This window comes from Corvus kubaryi, unplaced genomic scaffold, assembly GCF_017639235.1.
Source record: "Corvus kubaryi isolate FWS band 111438036 unplaced genomic scaffold, C.kubaryi_AGA036_p1.0 37396, whole genome shotgun sequence".
In the NCBI taxonomy this organism is placed as follows: domain Eukaryota; kingdom Metazoa; phylum Chordata; class Aves; order Passeriformes; family Corvidae; genus Corvus; species Corvus kubaryi.
Genome location: NW_024581135.1, coordinates 9,480,703 through 9,501,928, shown reverse-complemented (window position 1 = coordinate 9,501,928; position 21,226 = coordinate 9,480,703). Strand labels below are relative to the sequence as shown.

The following is a 21,226-nucleotide window of genomic DNA, read 5'->3' as shown; positions in this document are numbered from 1 at the left end:
CATCTCCTACGATACGAAAGATCTGCATGGGTAAATCTTTCCAGATATATCTAGTCTAAGCATCCAGCTCTGGACAGGCACAGGCAATGTTCAGCTCCTGGACTGCTTGCTGCTTGAGTGGTCCTTCACATCTCCTCCTAGGCCACAACAGACATGAGGATTTGCCTGGCAGGCAATTTGGACCAAAGGTTTGCTCCAAGGATTCATTAACAGCAAAACCGTGACATACGAAGGGGTTGCACTTGGGCACCAGATTTCTGGAGGGATGTTCCTTCCAATGAGTTAGCAGGATTTGTGTGCATGTGTGTTTGCAATGGGGCAGGACAGGAACTATATAAAAACCATTAGCAAGTGAAGCAGTGCTTCTAACTGGGGCTTCCTGCATCCACAGTGACTCGGGAGAGCTCACCTTGAAGATCTGCAACCTGATGCCTCAGGACAGCGGCATCTACACCTGTGTGGCAACCAACGAACACGGAACCGCATCAACCTCTGCAACTATCAAAGTCCAAGGTAGCACATCAACTTTAACACAACACAGGATTTTTCCTGTGTGTGGTCCCTTGGTGGGGGCTGGGAGCATGCAGGAACAGCCCGTGCAGAGGCAGCCAGATGTGGAGCTGTGCCAGGTGAATCGAGATGTTAAAGTCGTACAACCATTCCTCAGCCACAACTCCCACTGATGGCTGAAGGCTTTGCATACTCCTTGTGCTTGATTAAGTTGTCTGACCATAAACATCACATTTGGGAAATGAAAATGTGCTGGCACTGGTTCAGCTCCTGCATCCTGCTCGTAGTGCTGCTTCCCAGGAGCTCAGTGAGGTCGGCCAGGGGAAGCTCAGCTCCCTTGGGCAGCCGAGTCCCTGGGGGAATGATGCCCCAGCTGACTGCAGGAAGCTCTGGGCTTTAGAATCTGCCTGGAGTAGGAGGAACTGGGATCCAGTGACACAGATTTTCTGCCTCCCCTTCTCTTTAAAGGGACAGAGGAGGTGAGAGTAAGATTTGGCCTGGGCAAAACTTCTTTGGGGATTCAACTTGGAGGCATGTCTCCAAGCCTGAATTCTCAGCACTGTAATTAGTGACCCATCTAATTGTAATGAATATGGAGTAACAAGTTGATGCTCATTGCCTCCAGCTCTGAGAAAGGATCTGTTAGCATGAGAGATGAGAGGTGCCAGCTATGTTGAAGGGGATGGTCCAGAGATTAATGTCTAACTGGAGAGTTACAGATGCAGCAATGTCACGAGCATTTAAAAGTTGATTTGTTTGGTCTCATAAACCACCCTAGAGACCCAATTTCCCCAATTTATCCAAGCAAGTCAGTGGCTGCACTAACTACTCCTGTGTTGAAGGGAGCCCTAAGCAAAGCACAGAAGGATTTACTGGTCATTTGTCAATCTGCTCCCAAGCACACAAAGTGCCCTACACACAGAAGAACTCTGAATGCCTTGCTTTTGTCATTTTTGGGCATTCAGTGGTAACTGACTCCTCACCTGCTGCTTAGTGAAGCCCCTCTACAAGGTGCAGCTGCCCCATAGTGACCTGATGTACCTGATACACCTGATCTTCAGAAAAAGCACTAGTACTTATTGCTGTGATGCTGGACTTGGTCTTGTTTCTTCTTCCCAAGGTGTGCCAGCTGCCCCAAACCGCCCCATAGCTCAGGAGAGAAGCTGCACCTCTGTGATCTTACGCTGGCTACCCCCATCCAGTACAGGCAATTGCACCATTTCAGGCTACACTGTGGAGTACAGAGAAGAAGGTAAGTGGTGTGAGCTGTTCTTGCTGGCTGTGAGAGTGAGAACAAGGTAAGTTTCCTTTTATGACACAACAGGTCCCAAAAGCATTCCTATCACCACTGGCGTGCCACTAATTGTAGCTTACAGATCACAAAGTCTAAGGCAGAAAGAAGCCCTTCTACCATCCAGTCCAACCTCTCATATATTACAGACCTTTCTGTTTCCTCTAGTCACTTACAACAAGTAAAGTGTGCTAAGCTAAAACATACCCATCACTAAGGCATCCTTTAATCATTTGCATTCTACCACCATCCTTTCTGGTGTGTGCTTCCCAGAAATGCAAAACCAAATCAGTCTCATTATTTTTTTGATCTGGATAAAGTTGCAGATCCCTCCATGCTTTTCAAGCTCAGCTCTGAAATCCATTTGTTCTTAAATCCAACCATCCTTTCTTTTCCCATGAAAAATTACCTAGATATTAAATGCACTGTTTTCCCAATATGCACAGGCATGTGCTCTTGAAAAGGGCATTTGAAATGATTCACATCCCTTTTTGCATTCTTTCTGCAAAGGTGTGAGGGTCCCTGGGCAGTAAACCTTGCCTTAGGTATATGGGCTCTGTTTTTTCCCTTCATCCTTCAAAAAATCCTACCCCATTTTATTAAGTGTGTAAACCTAACCATTCCATATGATTGCCTTCTCCTAGTGAATATTCTCCCTTGGCCCTCACTGTGCCATCAGTGTGACTGGCATTTTTGTAAAAGAATAAAAGTTCCTTTATTAACAACAACCCCCGAAACAAACAGCAAAAAAACCCAGCAGTGTTTTCAGTATTCCTCCCACTTCAAAGGTAAAACTGACTCTTGTAAAACCAACCATGACCTTGTGAGACCTGGCAATCAGAATTTGTCCACAGGACACACAAAATAAATGGGTCATGGTAAATAACATAAAGGTAAAAGGCCCTGAACTTACTAAAATAAGATAAAATTTTATTTTTTCTTGAAGAAATCACCATCTGTGACAGGGCTCTGTGTTCCAGGGGTCCTTTTCTGTTCTCTGACCCTGTACAGATGAGTAAGTATTGCTCCTTTGGTTGCCACAGGTTAGGCAGTGGCTGGGTTTGTTTCTGATAGGAGCAGAAACACGAGAGTCAGACATTTCTTTGCTGCAGTTCTGCTCATCTGCAAGCTGCCTGTGCTAAGCCTCAGAAAGCTGGTTCTCCTCCTGTAGCTTTCACTGTAGCGACCACATCTTCATCTGCAAAAGCATTTGGATTGCGCAGACACCCTGTCTCAGCTTCACCTCCCTTGCCCATGGTTTTGGGGGGTTTTGCAGTATTTCTGCTACTATTTCTCTCATAGCAGACCTGTCATCAAATCATCCCTCCACTTCTGTCTTACCACACTGCCCTGAGACATCACTTGTAGCACACAGCCACAGCTACAGTGCTAGAGAGGTCAGCTTGTCCCCGGACTGAGCTTTTTTCATCATTATCAGTCAACTGAGGGGCATTTCCTTCATTTCTTATTTAGCCAGATGGGAAGGTGGCTGCAACACATAATAGCTTCCTGTGATCCATTTCTGGTTTAACAGTCTGCTGTAACATTGCCTCTTAAAAACCCTGTGGATTTTACCCTCCCAGGGTACCACCTAAGCTGGGCAGAGGAGGCCTCAGCCCTGAGCTTGCACAGTGAGTGTTTCCCTCAGCTCCCCCTCTCTCCCTCTGTCCGACAGGCTCGCAGGTCTGGCAGCAGTCAGTGGCCTCGACTTTGGACACGTACCTTGTCATTGAGGACCTGTCCCCAGGCTGCCAGTACCAGTTCCGAGTGAGTGCCAGCAACCCCTGGGGGATCAGCTTGCCCAGCGACCCGTCCGAATTCGTGAGGCTCCCGGAGTACGGTGAGTGGGTGCTGCAGGGAGGGACTGATGCACACAGGAATCCGCCTGTGCTCTGTATGGTGTGTTTTGATGGCTCCTCATAAAAACAGGGATCCTGGACCAATGAGGAATACAAGAAAAGGCCTGGGAGATGCTCAGAGCCAGCTCCTGCCCCCAAAAAGGATTTTCCTGTCTTCACCTCCATCCAGGCTCAGAGCCTCCCTCTGCCACAGAGGTTATTGCAGATTCTGAGCAGGTGCCTGCTCTCTATGCCAGGACTATTTCTTGTCTTTATCTCTGCCCAACAGGGTCCATATCCTGGCTGGTGTTCATTCTGCCTTTCCAGCAATGCCAGCAGCACCAGCAGCTTCTGCTGGGCAGCCCAGCTGGGGGCTGCAATTCCACTTGCAAAATGTCTCTCCTTGAGCAATGCAGCTGGAATGGGAATGCTGTGATGGAGGCAACTCCCAAGCGCTCGGTGCTGCAGGAATTTGGGGTGCAGCTCGTTCTCAATGGTGCTGTGAGCAGAGCCCACTTTTCCCTATGTTTTAGCAGCCCTGGTGTGTAACGAGGTCTGTGACTGGCTTGGATAGCCTGTGCTGGATGGAGAAAGAGCTCACACAATATAGCTCTATCCCCTGTCTCTGTGGCCCTTTTCAGCCCAAAATTGCAAGGACAGATTTAAGTCCCCCTTATCCATACCTTCCTCTGAGGAGCTCTTGCATTTAGTGGTCCAATGCACTGGAGCTGTGCCTGTGCAGTATGAAACTGGACTCCTAGTGATAATGTTTCCTGTCTTAATAAGATAGTCTCACGTAATTTTAAAATATGCTGTTTATAGTCCACAGCAAACTGTCTTTAACTTTGTACCTTCTTCTCTAACTTTGTTTTCTCAAAGACTCTGCTGCCGATGGTGCCACTATTTCATGGAAGGAAAACTTTGACCTTGCCTATGCAGAGCTACATGAGATTGGGAGGTAATATTAACCCTGCAATCAGTGCAATAAAACACTCAAACAATGGCTTGAAGCTTTTTCCTTGGTGGGGAGTTTAGTTTACTTTTCCAGTTAGCTTGAAAACTGCTGCTCCTTTCAAAGAGCGTTGCTTTTTAATCACTATCAGATAGTGATTAAAATACTGACTAAATTCTGTTTTTCAAGATAAGTTCTGATTTGAGAATTGCAGCTTGGCAAACTAGTGAGCAATTAGGCAGCCCTGGCAGTTGGTATCTTCTCTGTCATCTCTGATTTGAGGTCCTGTTTTGAAGTCATGACAATTTACTGGTTCTGGATAAGCTTAATCTCAAAGACTGAGTCTGCCAAAACACTTGGGCATGTGACTGACTTATCTTTGCTGATTGGGAGGGTGAGTTGAACAGAGCCTAAACAGGAGTTGCTCATGTTGTCAGCCCTTGGTGCTCTCCACAGATAACAGATAAGGGGCATGCAAATAATTCAGGTTAATGCAATTATTTCTTCAGCTCAGATGTCAGAGACAATTCTGGGGCTGAAAGAACAGGAGTCCCTCTGGTTCTGTAGAAAACAGGGATGTATTACCAAGAGCTCAGCACACAGTTTCACTGGGTAGTTTTACTTTCAGGAATGGTACTATGGTCTGTATGAGTTTCCTAAATGCTTTCCTGACAGCTTTTTTCTTAATTTCTTACTGTGTGTCTGAAAAAGTGAGACAAAATGTTAGGTTAGTTATTATTTAACAAGGCTTTTCTTTTAGTTGTTTGAGAAAGTTTGGTCTCTTTAATAAAGCAGCTGGAGAAGGGAGACCCACGGCTAAAATAAAAGGAGACAGAACCTGTAAAAGTGGCAGCAAATTGAACCCAGGGGAGGTTGTTAGAGGATATCAGTATGGCTGCACAAAGCAAAGTGACACCATTTGCTCTCAGTGTTTCCTAATCCCCAAAGAATCTCTACACCCAGGGTAAGAGATGGAGGGCCTTTGTTGGAAAAGGTTATGAACAACTTGTTAAATCTGATGCCTTGTGAAATATTAATGTGATGAATCAAAAATCACTCTGTTATTGCACTAAAAACTAGGCATGATTTATTCATGAGGCCACTTCATTATTCTGTTTTCTTTATAATTTCAGGGGTCGATTCTCCGTAGTAAAGAAATGTGTCCACAAAGCCACTCGGAAAGATGTTGCTGTAAAATTCATTAGTAAAAAACTGAAAAAGAAAGAGCAGGCAGCACATGAAGCAGCTTTGTTACAACACTTACAGCATCCTCAGTACATCACTATCCATGATACCTACGAGTCTCCTACTTCTTACATCTTAGTTTTGGAACTGTAAGTACGTGGAGCTTGGATTCAAGTGTCTGGGTAGGAATCACAGCCCTATTAAAGCCAAGCATAAAGATCACCCTGAGTTCAGCAGGGCAAAGATTTTATTGATTGTGATGTCAAATGAAATAGCCATTTTCTGCAGAGTTTCCACTGCCTTTTCTTTACAGTAAGCAAGATTCAGAGGGACAAAAAACCTGCTTTCTACTTGGGTGAAGCTTGGGTAATTTGTCCCATTGAAAAGTATCAGACTTACCTGGGCAGTTTTGTCCACTTTTTACATTTGAGTAAAAGTGCTTCAGCTGGATCAAAGCTTACATCATTCTGATGCTTTTTGGTGAAAAGACCCGTGTAGGAACCATGCTTGCCCCGTAAGGAGAAACAGCAACCAAAACCCAAGATGCTTTGTTACAGTATATCCAACAAAGTATATTTGGGCTGTTTGATTGATTGTTTGTACAGATAAATAAACTAGGTGGAAAACTTTTATTGGGTTAGTTTTCCCACAGAAAACATTACCAGCTGAAAATGTCAGTGATTTTTTTTTCTGCATTATGTAACCAGCTCTATAAATAAAGAGATGAATCCAAATAATTAAGATGCTCTGTTTCCAAAGGGATTGTCTCTGTCTATTGAATCCATCCTTAAGCAAATGAGTTTACTTTAAGACTGTTGCTAAATTTGTCAAGGACTGGAGATAACAATTGAAGATTAATCATTCTACCACTTCCATGGCCTGCGGTATCTTGAGATATCATTAAACACTCATCGGATCTTGCATTTTATTTTCCTCCCCTTTTTAGGTCACAAAGTTTCCACTGCAATTTTGTTTTCAAATATTAACTGTACCTAGAGATGCCATGTGATGTTTCACTCACAGGGTTTGGTCTGTTTGTAGGATGGATGACGGCCGTCTCTTAGATTATCTGATGAACCACGATGAACTTATGGAGGAAAAGGTGGCGTTCTATATACGAGACACAATGGAAGCCTTGCAGTACCTCCACAACTGCAGAGTGGCTCATTTAGACATAAAGGTAAGAACAGAGAAGAATGATGCTGTTATTCTGCACCCTGGAGCAGAGAGTTCCCAGCCATGCAGGCAGGGAGGAAGTGCAGCTGTTGATCAGAGAAAGGAGTTATTGTCCTGCAGAGCCAGGTCTTTGCCTTCAGACAAGAAATTCACCTTTTCCTTTGAGTCTCTGGTTTGTTCCCAAGAGCTTTCTGGATTTAATGAAGGAGAACGAGGATGTCTGAGAGACAAGAGTGAGATGTCACTAGCACTGAAGGGACTGAAGGGAAACTATGCATAATTCTATGGAGTCTGGTTTGGGCTCACAGTGCACCAACTCAGCCACCAAGCTTCCTGAGCAGAGCTGGCTGATGCCCAGGCAGTTCAGGGCAGACCAGAAGGAGCCCGTTCCCCCCTCATATCCACAGCAGTGCCCTGGGGAGCCCAAAGCAAGGGGAGAGAGGGTGCCAGGGAGCAGGAGGTAGGCAAGGCTGGCAGGGGCAAAGGAAAAGGAAAGCAGCACACTGCATTGTGCTGCAGAGCCTGAGAAGGGAACTGGGTGGGAAATACACACAGGGAGGGGTTCAGAGGAAGAACAAAGAACAGGTTGCACTGTGGAGAAAAAATCTGGGTATTCTCTAACGTCACATTCAGACTAGTACAGCTCGTACCTGCTTTTGTGAGCACACATGGCAGGAGGCACTGTACTGTCCTGGATTTGGCATTGTACTCCTGTCCTCCCCAGCATCCCAGTTATCTTGGATGACAGAGAATTAGCCATTAGCCATTGAAGTTGTGATCAAGTGTTTCAAGTTTTGTGATCTGCAACATTGATTCTGGTTGCCAGGGATATCAGATAATCTATAACACTTCGCAGATTTAAATGACAATTAAAAATGGAGAACGAGGGATGAATTTAACTTTCTTATATAGTGGACAGTCCAGCTTCAAGGAGATCTATTCTCATCTGTCCAAGCCCCAGGCATGTCAGATGAAGTGATACTTTCATTTTTCTGCTGCCTCTACCCCTACAAAAAAAATTCCATTTGTACAGGACCTTTTGTGAGAATTAGACACAAAAGGCTAAATCATCCTGGTTTCTTTCTATGAGATTGTTTGTATTTTTTGCTCTATTGCTATGACCTGTCGAAAAGTAGGTATTACTTGGAGGTAAGAAGCTGCAATGAATTCTCTGTTTGATCCTAAGATACTTCCCAGAAACAAGGTGGGAAGCTAATTTTCTGTGACCTACTTGCAGTTCTCCTGAATGAAGGTTGCCAAATAAAGCACCTTCAGTTGCTAAGTGGGTAGCAGGAGATGCACTGGCAGTGACAGCAGACCTATCCATGGACTGTGTTGTCCCAGGATCCTGCTCAAGGATGTGCTGATTTTGTCAATACAGACTGCACAAGAGAAAAGCAAGTGGAGAGACTGGAACAGCAGTGTAGTGAAATTTGCTTTTCATATGTGTATATATATATATATATAGCCATGAGGCAGCAGTAAAATATGCATGAGAATAAGGGAGAGAAAAAAAGATCTAGAAGGGTGCAAGAAGTAAATTCAGAAATTATCTCAGAACCAACAAAGGAAGGATAATCCATGTTAAGTCCCCAGAACAGAGTATACAGGCAATTCTCAGGATCTCTTACTGAGAGAGAGACCTTAAATACCAAGAGCTGCTAAAACAGAGAGAAAACCAATGGGGATGAAATGTACTTGCATGCTGGCTTGGAAAGCATGACTGTGCCCTGCTGTGTACAGGGGCACACTGGCAGCTCCATGTCAGCCCACAGCAGCAGTAATGGCACACACCAGTCCCTCCCAGGGTAGCGGGTGCAAAATTGAACATTTACTTCATGAAAAACATTTCTGCTGCAAGTTATACACTCTTACTTGCCAGCTGTCATCTGAACAAATGGAATCTAAATAAACTGATAAGATATATATATATATATATATCTTATTAAAATTTAAAAATCCATCAGTGCTCTTAATCTGGAGAGATTAGTTTGGGGAAAATAAACTGTAAGTATTTGGGACAAAGTGCAAAATCCCAGTGTGTTGCCCTAGTGCAAAAGAGGATCTTGTCATTGCAACTGCAGCATTGATCTTAATTTAGAGCAAACAGCAGCTGAGCTGGTTCCTTATCATTCAATCTCCTGATCTCTACCTTGCACATCTGATTAAGTGCAAGTTTTGACTGGCTATTAAACCTACATGAAACCTACACATTCTATTTGCCAAAATATAGTATGATTAAGTTTATATCATTATTTTTTCAACAGCCAGAAAATCTGCTCATTGATTTAAGAATCCCGGTGCCTCGCATCAAGATCATTGACTTGGAAGATGCAGTTCAGATCACAGGTCATTACCATGTCCACCACCTCCTTGGAAACCCGGAGTTCGCAGCCCCTGAAGTTATCCAAGGCCTTCCTGTCTCCCTGAGCACGGATATCTGGAGCATTGGGGTCCTCACCTACGTCATGTTAAGTGGTGTCTCTCCATTCCTGGATGAAAGCAAAGAGGAGACTTGTATCAACGTGTGCAGAGTGGATTTCAGCTTCCCGCACGAGTACTTCTCCGATGTGAGTCACGCTGCCAGGGATTTCATCAACGTTATCCTCCAGGAAGACTTCAGGAGAAGGCCGACGGCTGCCACTTGTTTACAGCATCCGTGGCTGCAGCCGCACAATGGCAGCTATTCCAAGATCCCACTGGATACCTCCCGCTTGGCTTCCTTCATCGAGCGCCGCAGGCACCAGTACGACGTGCACCCGATCCCCAGCGTCAAGAGCTTCCTGTTGAGCAGGATGAACCCAGGCACGTAGTGCCTCCATCCATGGGATCCTACGCTGCTGGTCCTGAGCCGGGTGCCGGGAGCGCCGCCAGGAGCACGTGGATCCGTCTGTACATATCCCGTGTTTGGCGTTTGCATTCCACAGCTGCATGGTGGGAATCGCTGCGGACGTGGCAATGGGACCAAGGCAAAGGGGGTGACAGCAGCAGGGACACGCTCCCTCTCTTGGGGCACGTGGTATTGTAACATCCACCACCAAAAAAGGACTGCGGGACGCAAACACCGACTGGGAACGAGAGCCAAAACTGCAGTTGCCTTAATCTTTGTGAGGCAGCCTTATAAGAAATCCTCTTGATCTTGCTGAACTGAATTCAAAATGTACAAAAGATTAGGAGTAGAATAGTGGGGGGGAGTGACACCAGGCTGACCTTAGCACGTACTACAGAACTAGACCAGTCAGTTTTTGCTGAAATCATTGCAAGCCTGCTCCAGGTTATCAGTCAGATTTCTCAAGCCCCATATGCCCGGGTCTGCCATGATTTCAGTGGAGACTTTGCCTGCATAGGACATGCAAGATCAGGCTCCAGTCACTGCTGAATCAGCTCCCATGGTGGCGTGGCTTAGGTACACTCCTGTTGCGTGGTAGTGCTCAGACCAAAATCCTCCATTAAGCCCCTCCTTGGGCTTTCTGCTGTGTTAAGTCAACATGCAGCACCTTTCAGAGCTATGATTAAGGCAATTAATTCATTGGAGCATACAGCTGGTTCTGACTAAGCACAATGGGACTATGGTGGGTTTTTTAAAAGCATTTTATACACATTGTACAGAAATCTTTTGCAAAACCTGTGCATTGAGAAAAGGCAGAGTTCAATTTTTGCAGTATCTGTAAACTAGATGACAATGGTGATGAAGACAATTTTTTCTATCACAGGTTTTCAGTATACATATATTGTATCATAGATATAAATATATATAAATATAAAAGATCCTGTTCCATTTCTAGCTTCAGAATTGCTTGGCCCAAAGTCCATCTAAGCCTTTCAGAGTGCAGTAGGAGTGGTGAGTTCATTCTTGTGCTTACAGCTTGAAAATCGTTTTCAGTGTTTAAAGTATGTCATTTGTTTCATTTCCAAACTTGTAAATATCTCTCAGCCACCATTAGCACCTCATAAACAAAGCATTCATGAGGATATTTTTATGTCCAAAGCCTAATTTGTAATAAAAAAGTAATATTCACAATTAAAACATTTCTCTCTTGCAAGCCAAGTTGCAACATCATCATATTGATGTTACAGTGACGGGGCCAGCCTTAGGTATAACCAACACAGGGAGTCTGCAGTGACAAATCAGAAGTTTGTAGGTTGGCAAAATCATCCTTTCCAGAAATGCGACTGGAAGGGGAAACCAGCTGGGGCTTCCCCATCCCACTGCCACACCACAAAGCTCTACAGCCTTGAGGGGTTACAATCAAAGAGATTTTTTCCCCCTGGCATGCAGGGACTTTGTTTCAGTGCTGCATACCATTTGTGTGCCTGTAATGGGAAATGACAGTTGTTACCAAAGGTTTTCCTAAGGAAAAGGGCTTGATCTCACCACGTGTGCTCATACAGACTCTCTTGTAAGGGCGAGAGTCAAATCTCATTTACCATCCAAGTAACTGCACTATGAGCATACAGGAGCAAGCGCTATCTCTGCCAGTGGGTGGTGGAGATACCGGCTCTGATAGCCCTTTTTTGATCCACCTCCAAGCTCAGTTTCACAGCAGGGAGGACACCTGGCCCTTCCCTTTTTGCTTGCTCTCCCACTACACCGGAGTGGTCAGTATTTTGTTAGTGGAGAAGAGACAAGGCACAGCAAAAACCCTCAGTGCTCAGCATTGTGTGTGTGCAACAAAGAACAGCCCTTGAGATGGGGAAGCCACAGGCAGAAGGGTGAGCCCAGGTGCCTCAGCAGAATGAGAAGTGAGAGATTTAACACAGGCAGGGAGTTGTGGAAAGGTTTGAAAGAGACAAGTGTTCACAGAAGGTTAAGCTTTTTGAATCATCTAGAACCTATCTCAGTTGCTCTCTAGAGCAGCAGCTGAATTTCTAAGCAATCCAGCAGCACCTCTTAGATAAAGACCAGACTCTCATCCTGAGCAACAGTGCAAAGTATGCAATTTCTTAGCAACTGAATACAGACAGCAGTCAAGGGGGGTCTTTAATTACCACCAGCCTCAGGTACTTTCTCACTACAGGACTGTCTGTAATTCTTCTTATTTGTCAAAGCTGGCTCTTTGTGCTGTGATTGTGCTGCCCTTAAAAAATGTTCGTGGAAGTGTGGTCTGTAAAACCCACAGCTTTTATTAGGCCCATGGGTGCAGTTTAAGCCACAGGCTTTCCGCTTGGCGTTAATACAAACAAATTCTCATGTATCACATGTGATTTGGAGTTATTTAGCATTTTGTTTTCCTACCTCCTGCATTCGTATGTCAAACTACAACAGCGGACACTTCAGATGCACAGGGGGAAAAAGCTAGATTCTTTAAGGTAATATTTAAGCCTCTCATTTCTATCAAATAACAGAAAAGAAAACCCAAAAGGCTGAAAGAAGGAGGGTATATAATTAGGTATTGGTGCTCAGATTCAAAAAAGACTCCTTGTTGAGAGAGCTGGAAGTGCTGAACTCTGAAGAATTTGAATGTTCTGGGGTTACTTTCTTCTGTGGTTTTCCTTTTTCCGTATTCATGTTAGAGAACGCCTCTTCCCGGGCACTGCTCTTCTTAAAGCACGTTCAGGAATACTTGAACCAGTTAAAACTTCCATATAACATTTGTGATTATCAGCCGTCCTTGCTTTTTATCTCAAATATTTCCTTTGCCTGAATAATGCCAAGTTGACATGAAATGCTGCCATATGATAAATACAGAGGAAGTATACTGACTTTGCTCTTTCAAAGTCTTTTTAAAACCAACCTGTGGTGCCTCTGCAGATAAAACAGGTCCTGTAACTCTGTTGAAAACTGTAACTCCATTGTAAAGAGATTACAGAAGCTCAGTAAGTAGGCCTGGAGTGCACCTGCTGGGTGAGAAGCAACACAGCCAACCCCCTGTGTAGCATTCTCCAACCACTGGATTTTTTGGTGCATGAAATATTGTCTGTAACAAACATGGTTTCTCAAAAAGCTCCCCAGAGAACATCTGACCCCGAGGGGAAGATTTCCACCTGCAGCTGCACCACTCAGGGTGTTCCCAAGACAGCCAAGTGAAGGCATGGTGGTAGCCACACCCTTCAGCTTCTCCAGCAGCTTCCAACCATCCAGAATGACCAACAGGAATACAGACAACAGTGCAGCACAAGCTCGGTGTGGAGTGCCACTGTGCACACAGCCACCACCTTCAGACACCTCCACAGTGTTCTTAGCCTGCTCTGACATCAAAGGGTGGCTCACAGTGTCCCCAGGTGCTGGGTGACAAGAAGGCAGCAGCAAAGGTGCTGGTGACACAGAGCCCAGAGGACGTGGTGGCATGGCAGGCTCCTTATTTAAGATGGCTTCCTTTAATGAATGTGCAATGAGAAATTAATTTGCCTCTCTGTCCACTCCACTTGGAGCAGCCAGGCCAGGGCAGGAATTCTGCTGGCCAGTGTAACAGATGTCCGGGCACTTGCTGCCCCGTGGGAGGCCCCACCTCCCACCCAAGCTACAGCCAGAGTTGTAGACGTTAGCATTTTAAAGCAATCTAGGCTTTAAAATTTATAAAATGTCTCTCTCTTCTCTGATACCAACAAGTTTCTTTTAGTCTTACTGCCCTTTCATTTTAAAAGACTATGGATTGGAGTTTTTTTCAGTAACATGTATCTTTTTACTTCTAAGTTAATGCTGAGACAAAGTCTGTGCCCTCAACTGACCCCGAGGCTGTGGCTTCAGTGGAGTTCATTAGCATTTCTGACAATGCTGTTAGGCCTGTGCTACAAATATTGTACATAAAGGCTGAATACAGAACCACACGTTATGACCTGACTGTATATAACCCTATTTTAATGCCCTTGCAATGAGGGGACCGTGTCAATTAACCAAGGATAACATAAACTTCAGAGACAGGTGTAAAGGCTTCTCTGTGCACATAAAGCTCTAACAGAAAATTTACATGCACAGGGGCTCACCACCTTTTTTTTGTTCCTGTTCCTTTCACAGCAGAGGTGGATTTTCCTCTAACACAGGGCTTGGGTTTATTTTTGAGCTCATTCACTCACGTCCCATCAGAAAATGGTGCTTTCCCAAGGAAACAAAATAAAATCCCATTTTACTAGGCTGACTGCACACTGCCATCAAGTGATGTACTCTCATTCTGGGATCTGTACGGTGCTGAGTGTTTCCATGGCGTCAGGATGCTGAATGTTTGCTGTAAGTGTAGTCTTTATTATGGAGCTAGTGAAAAACCAACATCTTCTCTACTCAAGCCATATTTCACCTTCATGTCCTACTTCTGATGCTGGTGCTTTTACTTCTCTTTCTACCAAACTGTTCAACACTGCTCTGCCACTGAGGTCAATTTGCTGATAACTTTTGGAAAGAAAATGCAATAGCAAGTGCAAAAAACAAAATTAAATCTCAGACATTCACCGAGATAAGAGCAAACAGTTGGAACATATTGATGCTTTTCAATTTTAGCAACAATCCACTGAAGGAGGAAAAAAGAAACAGTATTGCTAACAGCTCAGCATTTTCAAGGTGCAAAGTAATTCCACAGCCTTAATTATTTCAGTGTATTGCTGGTCTGCCTTAAATGTATCTTCAGTTTTATTGCGGATTTCATTTTGTACGCACACAATGTTGGTTTGTAAAGGCAGGTTTGTAAATATTTCCTTTGTAAGTCTAATCACTCATGTGTACTGTTGTGAGGTGACTACTTGCTGTCCCATGTTGTTGTTACTATACTGCAGTATATATGATCATCTACAGATGTAGCTTCGACCTTGTACATCTCCTGTCCTTGCATTCCCATAAATAGAGTATACTAACAACTCCATTTCTGGGCTTTTTTTGATTAAATAAAATTATTCAGAGAAGACCGGGTCAGTCTTATTTCACACGTGTAGTATCTTTCTGAGTGAGGTCGGGCTGGCTGAGGGCTTTATTCAGCTCGTCTTATCCGCAGGAATCTCTCAGGGAACCAGCCCGCGGGATTGTCACCCTGGCTGCATCCACCGAGCGGCCTTTTGGGAATCACCCCGGGAGCCGACGCGGCGAGAAACCCTCGGGTCACGTCAAACCCTCCGTGCACCGGCGGTTTCTGCTTCCCGGGGGAATGGGCTGGCGGCAGCACTGGGACTTGGGGAGGGCGGAACGGGCCTCGGGGAGCAGCGCCGGGACGGCGCAGCCGGGGCTGCCGCGGCGGGCAGAGGACGCGGGCCGGGCCCCCGCTCCCCGCTGCTCACACGGTGTCCCCGCCCCGCGGCCCTCCCGCCCTGCATCATCTCCGCGCGCCGGGCCGGCCATGGCGGCGGCGCCTGAGGGGGCTGTGGCGGCGGCGCTGAGCGCGGCGGGCGCGCTGCGCTTCGGGCACTTCGTGCTGAAGAGCGGCCGCGCCTCCCCCGTGTACATCGACCTGCGCGGCCTCGTGTCCCACCCGCGCCTCCTCCGACAGGTGCGGGCCGGGGAGCCCCGGCACCGCCCGGGCCGGGCCCCACGTGTGTCCGTGCCCTTTGCGGGGTGGCGGGTTCCTCACGGCTCAGGGGAGCGGGGCACGGCAGCGCCGCCGGGGCTCTCCAGGGCCGGGAGCCCGCAGGGTCGGCTCTTGGGTCGTGTCGGGAAGAGGGGGTTTCATTGATTTCGTCACGTTCGCGCCAGCGTGGCGCTTACAAAGCGTTTGGGTTTCCGTTTCAGGTTGCAGGACTTCTTTTCCAAGCAGCCCAAGATGCCGGTTTGGAGTACGACTGTGTGTGCGGCGTTCCCTACACGGCGCTGCCGCTGGCCACGATCATCTGCGCAGAAAATCAGGTTCCAATGCTTATACGGAGGAAGGAAGGAAAAGACTACGGTAAAGCCTTCAAATCAAGAGTTGGCAACTTATCTTGTTTGGGAAATGACTTTATATATTTGTGGTTCTTTTGTAATGCACAGCACCTCCGCTCCAGTTTAAGGTTACCATTGCAATTGAAAAAGCAGGCCCTTTCCCCCACTAAAGCAAACCTCCCATAGCATCCCAGCCTGATCAGCCTCTCCCAGCTGTTAAGCTGCAGCTTTAGTCCTGCTGTAGGAGATTTGGAGACTCTTGAAGGGTGTTTTGTGTTTCTTTGGTTTTGTTTGTGAGAGTTTGTTTCTTTCCTTTAGCAGCGTCTTTTTTTTTTTTTTTTTCTTTGACTTGTTACCATTGCTATGGTTCTAGGTTAGTGGCCTCATCCAGAAACAAGGATTTATAACTCAGATTCTCCAGCATGCTGACACCAGAACCACGTTTTGCTCTTAAACAGAACTTTTTGCATACTGGCTCCAAAAGGAACCTTTCTAGTCTCTTCATTTATCTCTCAAACCCCTTTTTCTTTCATTATCCTGTAATCAGTGAGCCAGGTAAGCAGCAGTCCCTTCTCTGCTCAATGTACCATTTATTTGTGATAAAGGAAGGGGGACAGCAGACTGAAGCATTAAGCTGCCATATAACTGGATTTCTACACATCCTCTTCCAACAGTGTGTAATTAGAAAGTACCCATGTCAAAACTGAATGCTACTCCTGTGTCAGGCAGTGGGCCAGGCATGGAAACATTTGCTGTTCCTTCTTGTGAGGCACAAGCCAGTTGTGACAGCGATTAGCTGCTCCTGGGAAAGCCAGGCATCCTTTGTCATTGTCCCCCCAGGAGGCCTTTCATGGATGTGTGCCTGTTGTTAGTTAGGACAAAGGCACTTGAAGCTTTCCTCCTTCTAGTTGTTCTAACAGGCATATTAAGCACAGAGTGCTGCCTATGGAAAACAGGGGACATGCTGAAGAGTGCCAATAACTTGGCTGCCTTTAAAGATGTTTTAAATAGCGTGAGAATAATTTTGTAAGTCTGATCTTTCAAGTCATGACAGTAATAAACTTCTGAAGTCATCTTATTCGAACATTTGAATTAGTGCTTTTAACTGTGTGTCAGTTTTGTTAATGGAATGTAACTTCTGGAAACATAAAGTAGTATTTTATTAGCTTGGAGAAGTAACAGTTTACAAATTGAAGTACAGGTCAGCGAGTGAGCTGTGGTAAGAATTGTGATAAGTGGTATCATCTATTAAAGTTTTGATAGTCTTAAGGTTTTTCTGGGTTGTCCAACCTTTCTTAATTTGGTGGAGTGTTTGCTTTTTATTTTTCAGGTACTAAGCGGATGGTAGAAGGCACCATTAATCCAGGAGAGACATGCCTGATCATTGAAGATGTGGTAACAAGTGGATCCAGTGTACTGGAAACTGCAGAAGTTCTTCAGAAAGAAGGATTAAAAGTCACAGATGCCATAGTGCTGTTGGACAGGGAGCAGGGTGGGAAGGCCAGGCTAGAGGAACATGGAATTCGCCTGCACTCTGTGTGCACCTTGTCTGGGGTGCTGGCGATTCTCCAGCAGCGAGGAGAAGTGGCTGCTGAGATGGTTGAAAAGGTGAAGAAATTCATTCAGGGAAGTGTGTTTGAGACAGTGGCTCAGAATGGTGCTGCTCCTGTGAAGAGAGTCTGCAAGGAGCTGAGCTTCAGCGCCCGTGCCCAGCTGCCAGGGGTGCATCCCATTGCAGCCAGGCTTCTCATGCTCATGGAAAAGAAGCAGACAAACTTGTGCCTTTCTGCTGATGTCACCAGCCCCAAGGAGCTGCTGCAGCTAGCTGCCACCCTGGGCCCCAGCATCTGTATCCTGAAGACTCACATAGACATCTTGAATGATTTCACCCAGGAGGTAATAAAGGAGTTGAGAATGCTCGCAGATCAACATGAATTCTTGATTTTTGAAGACAGGAAATTTGCAGATATTGGAAACACAGTGAAACATCAGTATGAAGGTGATTATCATCAACCTGGATTTACTATAACTTTGCTGCTGGTGTGTGTGACTGCAGTGCTGGCACAGGTTGCCAGGAGAGAGTGTGGAATCTGCAGCCTTGGGAAATACTCAGGGGAATAAGACCCTGAGCAACCTGACCTAGTGTTGAAGTTAACCCTGCTGAGAGGGCATGACCTCCTGAGGTCCCTTCCAACCTAAGCCTTTTTATGAATCTGTGGTTGTGCTCAGTAAGTACTTCTGAGTAGTTGTGTGCTGTGAGAAACTGCAGCCTGGCTTCTTAAGGCAGCCTGCTATTATTGTATTGCTTGTGTGCCCAGCATGGCTTTCCTTTGGTACTCCATCTGCAGCTGCAGGACTGCTGTTCTCTTTTCCTGATCCTTATGTCCCATATGGTCTATGTGCTGTCTGGGAAGATAGCACCTGTGACAGCGGATTTCTGGGCTACCATAAATGTCTCAGTGAATATTAAAGGTGAGACACTAACAAGTGTTTGTGAAGAGTAAACTGAGAGATTACACTTTGTGGTTAGGCAGCTGTCAGAACTGTCTGATGAGACTGAACTTATAACTGTCAAGCTACAGCAGTAAAACTGTCTTTTAAATATGTGAGTGATTTAGTGTGCAGCTGTTTTTGTTTAACTTGTGGTTCCTGTTTAACACAGTTCTGATGACTCTGTGTCTTCCTGTCCGTGTTCTCAGGTGGTGTGTTCAGAATCGCATCCTGGGCGGACATAGTCAATGCCCACGTGGTTCCAGGCTCTGGAGTTGTGAAAGGTCTGAAGGAAGTAGGTCTTCCTCTGCAGCGTGGCTGTCTCCTCGTTGCTGAGATGAGTTCCCAAGGGTCTCTTGCCACGGGTGAATACACAAAAGCTGCAGTAAGTGGGCAGTCTTGTTTCAGGTTAAAAGCTTGTAAAGTGTGACAGGGAGGTTTTATGTGTTTCTACTACTTGCACTTCCAAAAGTCCCTTCAGCTCTAAGTATTACAGGTGTTTGTTTTTTCCTTGGAGATTCAGGAATATGACAGTGTGGTGTTTAAAGGTTGCAGCTGTAGGCCAGTGACGTGAGATGGTCAGAGTTCACACCTGGAATTCTAGTATACGTGCCAGGTCTGCTATTAGCACCCCCCACTTCTTCTTTTTTCTTTCTTTCTTTAAGCAATGCATTTCTAATTAGTTTAAATTCATTCGTGGTATTGTTTATAACATAGAAAGAAACATAATATTCACTTTCCTGCCAGAGGGAAGCAGTGACTTTACACTGGGAAAGCAAGAGGTGTTTCATACCCCTGCCTTGCACAGTTTAAAGTGTCAGAGGGTGGATGAGAAACAGATTGCTAGGCCAGCTGAGTTTTAAGTATATCATTTGTAACTGTTCACTGATCTTTTTCAGGTACAGATGGCTGAAGACAACCCAGATTTCGTTTTTGGATTCATATGTGGATCTAGAGTTAGTAATAAACCAGAATTTCTTCACTTAACCCCAGGAGTGCAGCTTCAAACTGGAGGTAACTTTTTCTAAAATATTTTTAGTCTGTTTGTAAGTACAGAAGTGATCTAGTCTCCAGTGAAAAAGTGGCTTAAGAAGAGGGTTTGGATGCTGATTCTCATCTGGGAGGAGTCTGTTTCCCACTAAGGGCTGTCTTCCATATTTCTGGGTATGCTCATCCTTTTCCTGGGAGTTCTGGAAGGCAACCAGCAGGCTATGCAACCTTTTTTCTTGTTTTGAGGTCTGTGCATACTATAAAGCACATTCCTAAAAACATGTAAAATATCTTCAGATAGGTGTTAGATGAGATGTAAAACTATTCAGTAGGAGTGAAAAAAAAATTAACAAATAGAGAAGTCCAGGTGAAACCCTAGGTATTGATATAGATGCAGTATCAATGAATTGGAAGTCTTGTGCTGACTAAAGAGGTTATCACTGAAGCAGATAGGCAAGATACATTTCTCTGCAATACCTAATTCTTAGAAAACCTAAACTGAAATCACAAGCTTTTACATTAATATTGGGGGTTATGCCTGTTTTAAGAAGGCTGAGGTTTATTTTAGTAATCCTGATTGGTGCTGCTTTGAGTAACTGTTCCATCTACTGCGATTGGTAAACCATGAAGAAGGAGGGTGCTGGCTGTCAGATTTGATCTGGGTTGGTTGGTTGGCTACGCAGTTTCTACTTCTGTTTGTGGATTGTTAGGATGAGAGCTGGAGCAGGGCACCTGTTCTTGGTTCCAGCACTCTTTGAAGGTTTTTAGTAAACACAGTTTTGTGCAAACTGAGAAAAAAATGGTGTCTGTATTTCAGGTGATAACCTTGGACAGAAGTACCTAAGCCCCAAGGAAGTCATTGGTGAAAAAGGTTCAGATATCATTATTGTGGGACGTGGCATCTTGGCAGTTTCAGACCGTCTCCAAGAAGCAGAGAAGTACAGGAAGGCAGCTTGGGAGAGCTACATGAGCAGGCTTGGTATTCCTGCAGAAGACTGAAAACCAGACACTGTCCTAGCCAGTAAGCAAAGCTGATGGAGCTGCAACCCTCATGAGAGTTCCAGTTAAATACCTGGACACTTCAGCCCATAGAAAACTGCCCTTTTGGAGAAAAATCTCTTACAAAGTTGTTTTAATCATACAGAGATCAAATTGTACTTGCTGTTGTTGTTTTTGATACTTGAATGTAAGAACCCAGAACTTCATGCCCATGTTTTAGCCTTAGAAAGCTTTCTTGTTTGAAAAATGTTGCACAAAACACTCCAAGGGTATTTTGTTGGCTGTTGTTGCCTTTGTTTCTTTTCCCCAACCTCAAATTTTTTTCTGGCTGTGGAAATTGTATTTTATTGTGTTCTTAATAAACTTCACCTGCACACCTGATGTGCTGCCCCACCTTCATGGGTTTATTCAGCTCTCCTGTTTCTAAGGGGCAGGTGCAGGTTTTAATGCCACCCTGTGGAATTGAATTATGTGGTGCTTAATAAATACGTTTTTGCTACCATTTTCCTTTTCAGTGGCTCTATATGTTTTTGTCCCATGGCATAAGTGTCATAAAAAGTCATTCTGGTGTGTCTGTGACTGCAGGAATTGCTCATGATTCTGTTCACAGACTTTGTCAGAGCAATTAGTTGTGCGCTTCATTACAGGGGAGCTCTCAATTCCTCTAATAGGAAACAAAAATGTTCTTTATTAGACTTCTTGTGACAATAGCTGTAATACTTTCAGGCTTTACTTTCCTTTACTCTTAATGGTGAATAAGAAGAAGTAGAAATATTGTGTATGATTGGCTTTGATTATAAAGTATAGAATAGCCTTAAGTTTATAACTGGCAGGGATGTGGTGCACATAGCAATGAAAATCCTATTGATCAAGAGGTCAAAAACCAGTGGTGATGCAGTTCTGGACTGTTGCTGTTCCAGAGCACACAGAAAGCAGGGTCCTTTTGTTCATACACTTACCTGTACACTAGGAACAACTGTATTTAGTGAGAAAAGGTTTTTGCCATTAGTGCTGGGCTC

At 45.0% G+C, this 21,226-nt stretch overlaps 2 protein-coding genes across 9 annotated transcripts in view; both read left to right on the top strand.

The window, feature by feature from the left end:
• KALRN (kalirin RhoGEF kinase) overlaps positions 1-14,782 on the top strand; it is a 483,534-nt gene extending 468,752 nt beyond the window's left edge. For all 8 annotated transcript variants that reach the window (XM_042041538.1, XM_042041539.1, XM_042041542.1 and 5 more), the window contains 7 exons: positions 392-513; positions 1,631-1,762; positions 3,477-3,641; positions 4,519-4,597; positions 5,725-5,925; positions 6,818-6,956; positions 9,220-14,782. In XM_042041538.1, coding sequence (XP_041897472.1) covers positions 392-513; positions 1,631-1,762; positions 3,477-3,641; positions 4,519-4,597; positions 5,725-5,925; positions 6,818-6,956; positions 9,220-9,765 — 1,384 coding nt within the window. In that variant the 3' untranslated portion in view covers positions 9,766-14,782. The remainder of the gene's footprint in view (positions 1-391; positions 514-1,630; positions 1,763-3,476; positions 3,642-4,518; positions 4,598-5,724; positions 5,926-6,817; positions 6,957-9,219) is intronic.
• Positions 14,783-15,006: 224 nt separating this feature from the next.
• UMPS (uridine monophosphate synthetase) lies at positions 15,007-20,709 on the top strand. The gene is made up of 6 exons (XM_042041550.1): positions 15,007-15,360; positions 15,600-15,753; positions 17,059-17,727; positions 18,428-18,603; positions 19,118-19,232; positions 20,026-20,709. The coding sequence occupies exons 1-6, from the start codon at positions 15,022-15,024 to the stop codon at positions 20,205-20,207; spliced, it is 1,635 nt and encodes a 544-aa protein (XP_041897484.1). The 5' UTR covers positions 15,007-15,021; the 3' UTR covers positions 20,208-20,709.
• The last annotated feature ends 517 nt before the right edge of the window (positions 20,710-21,226 follow it).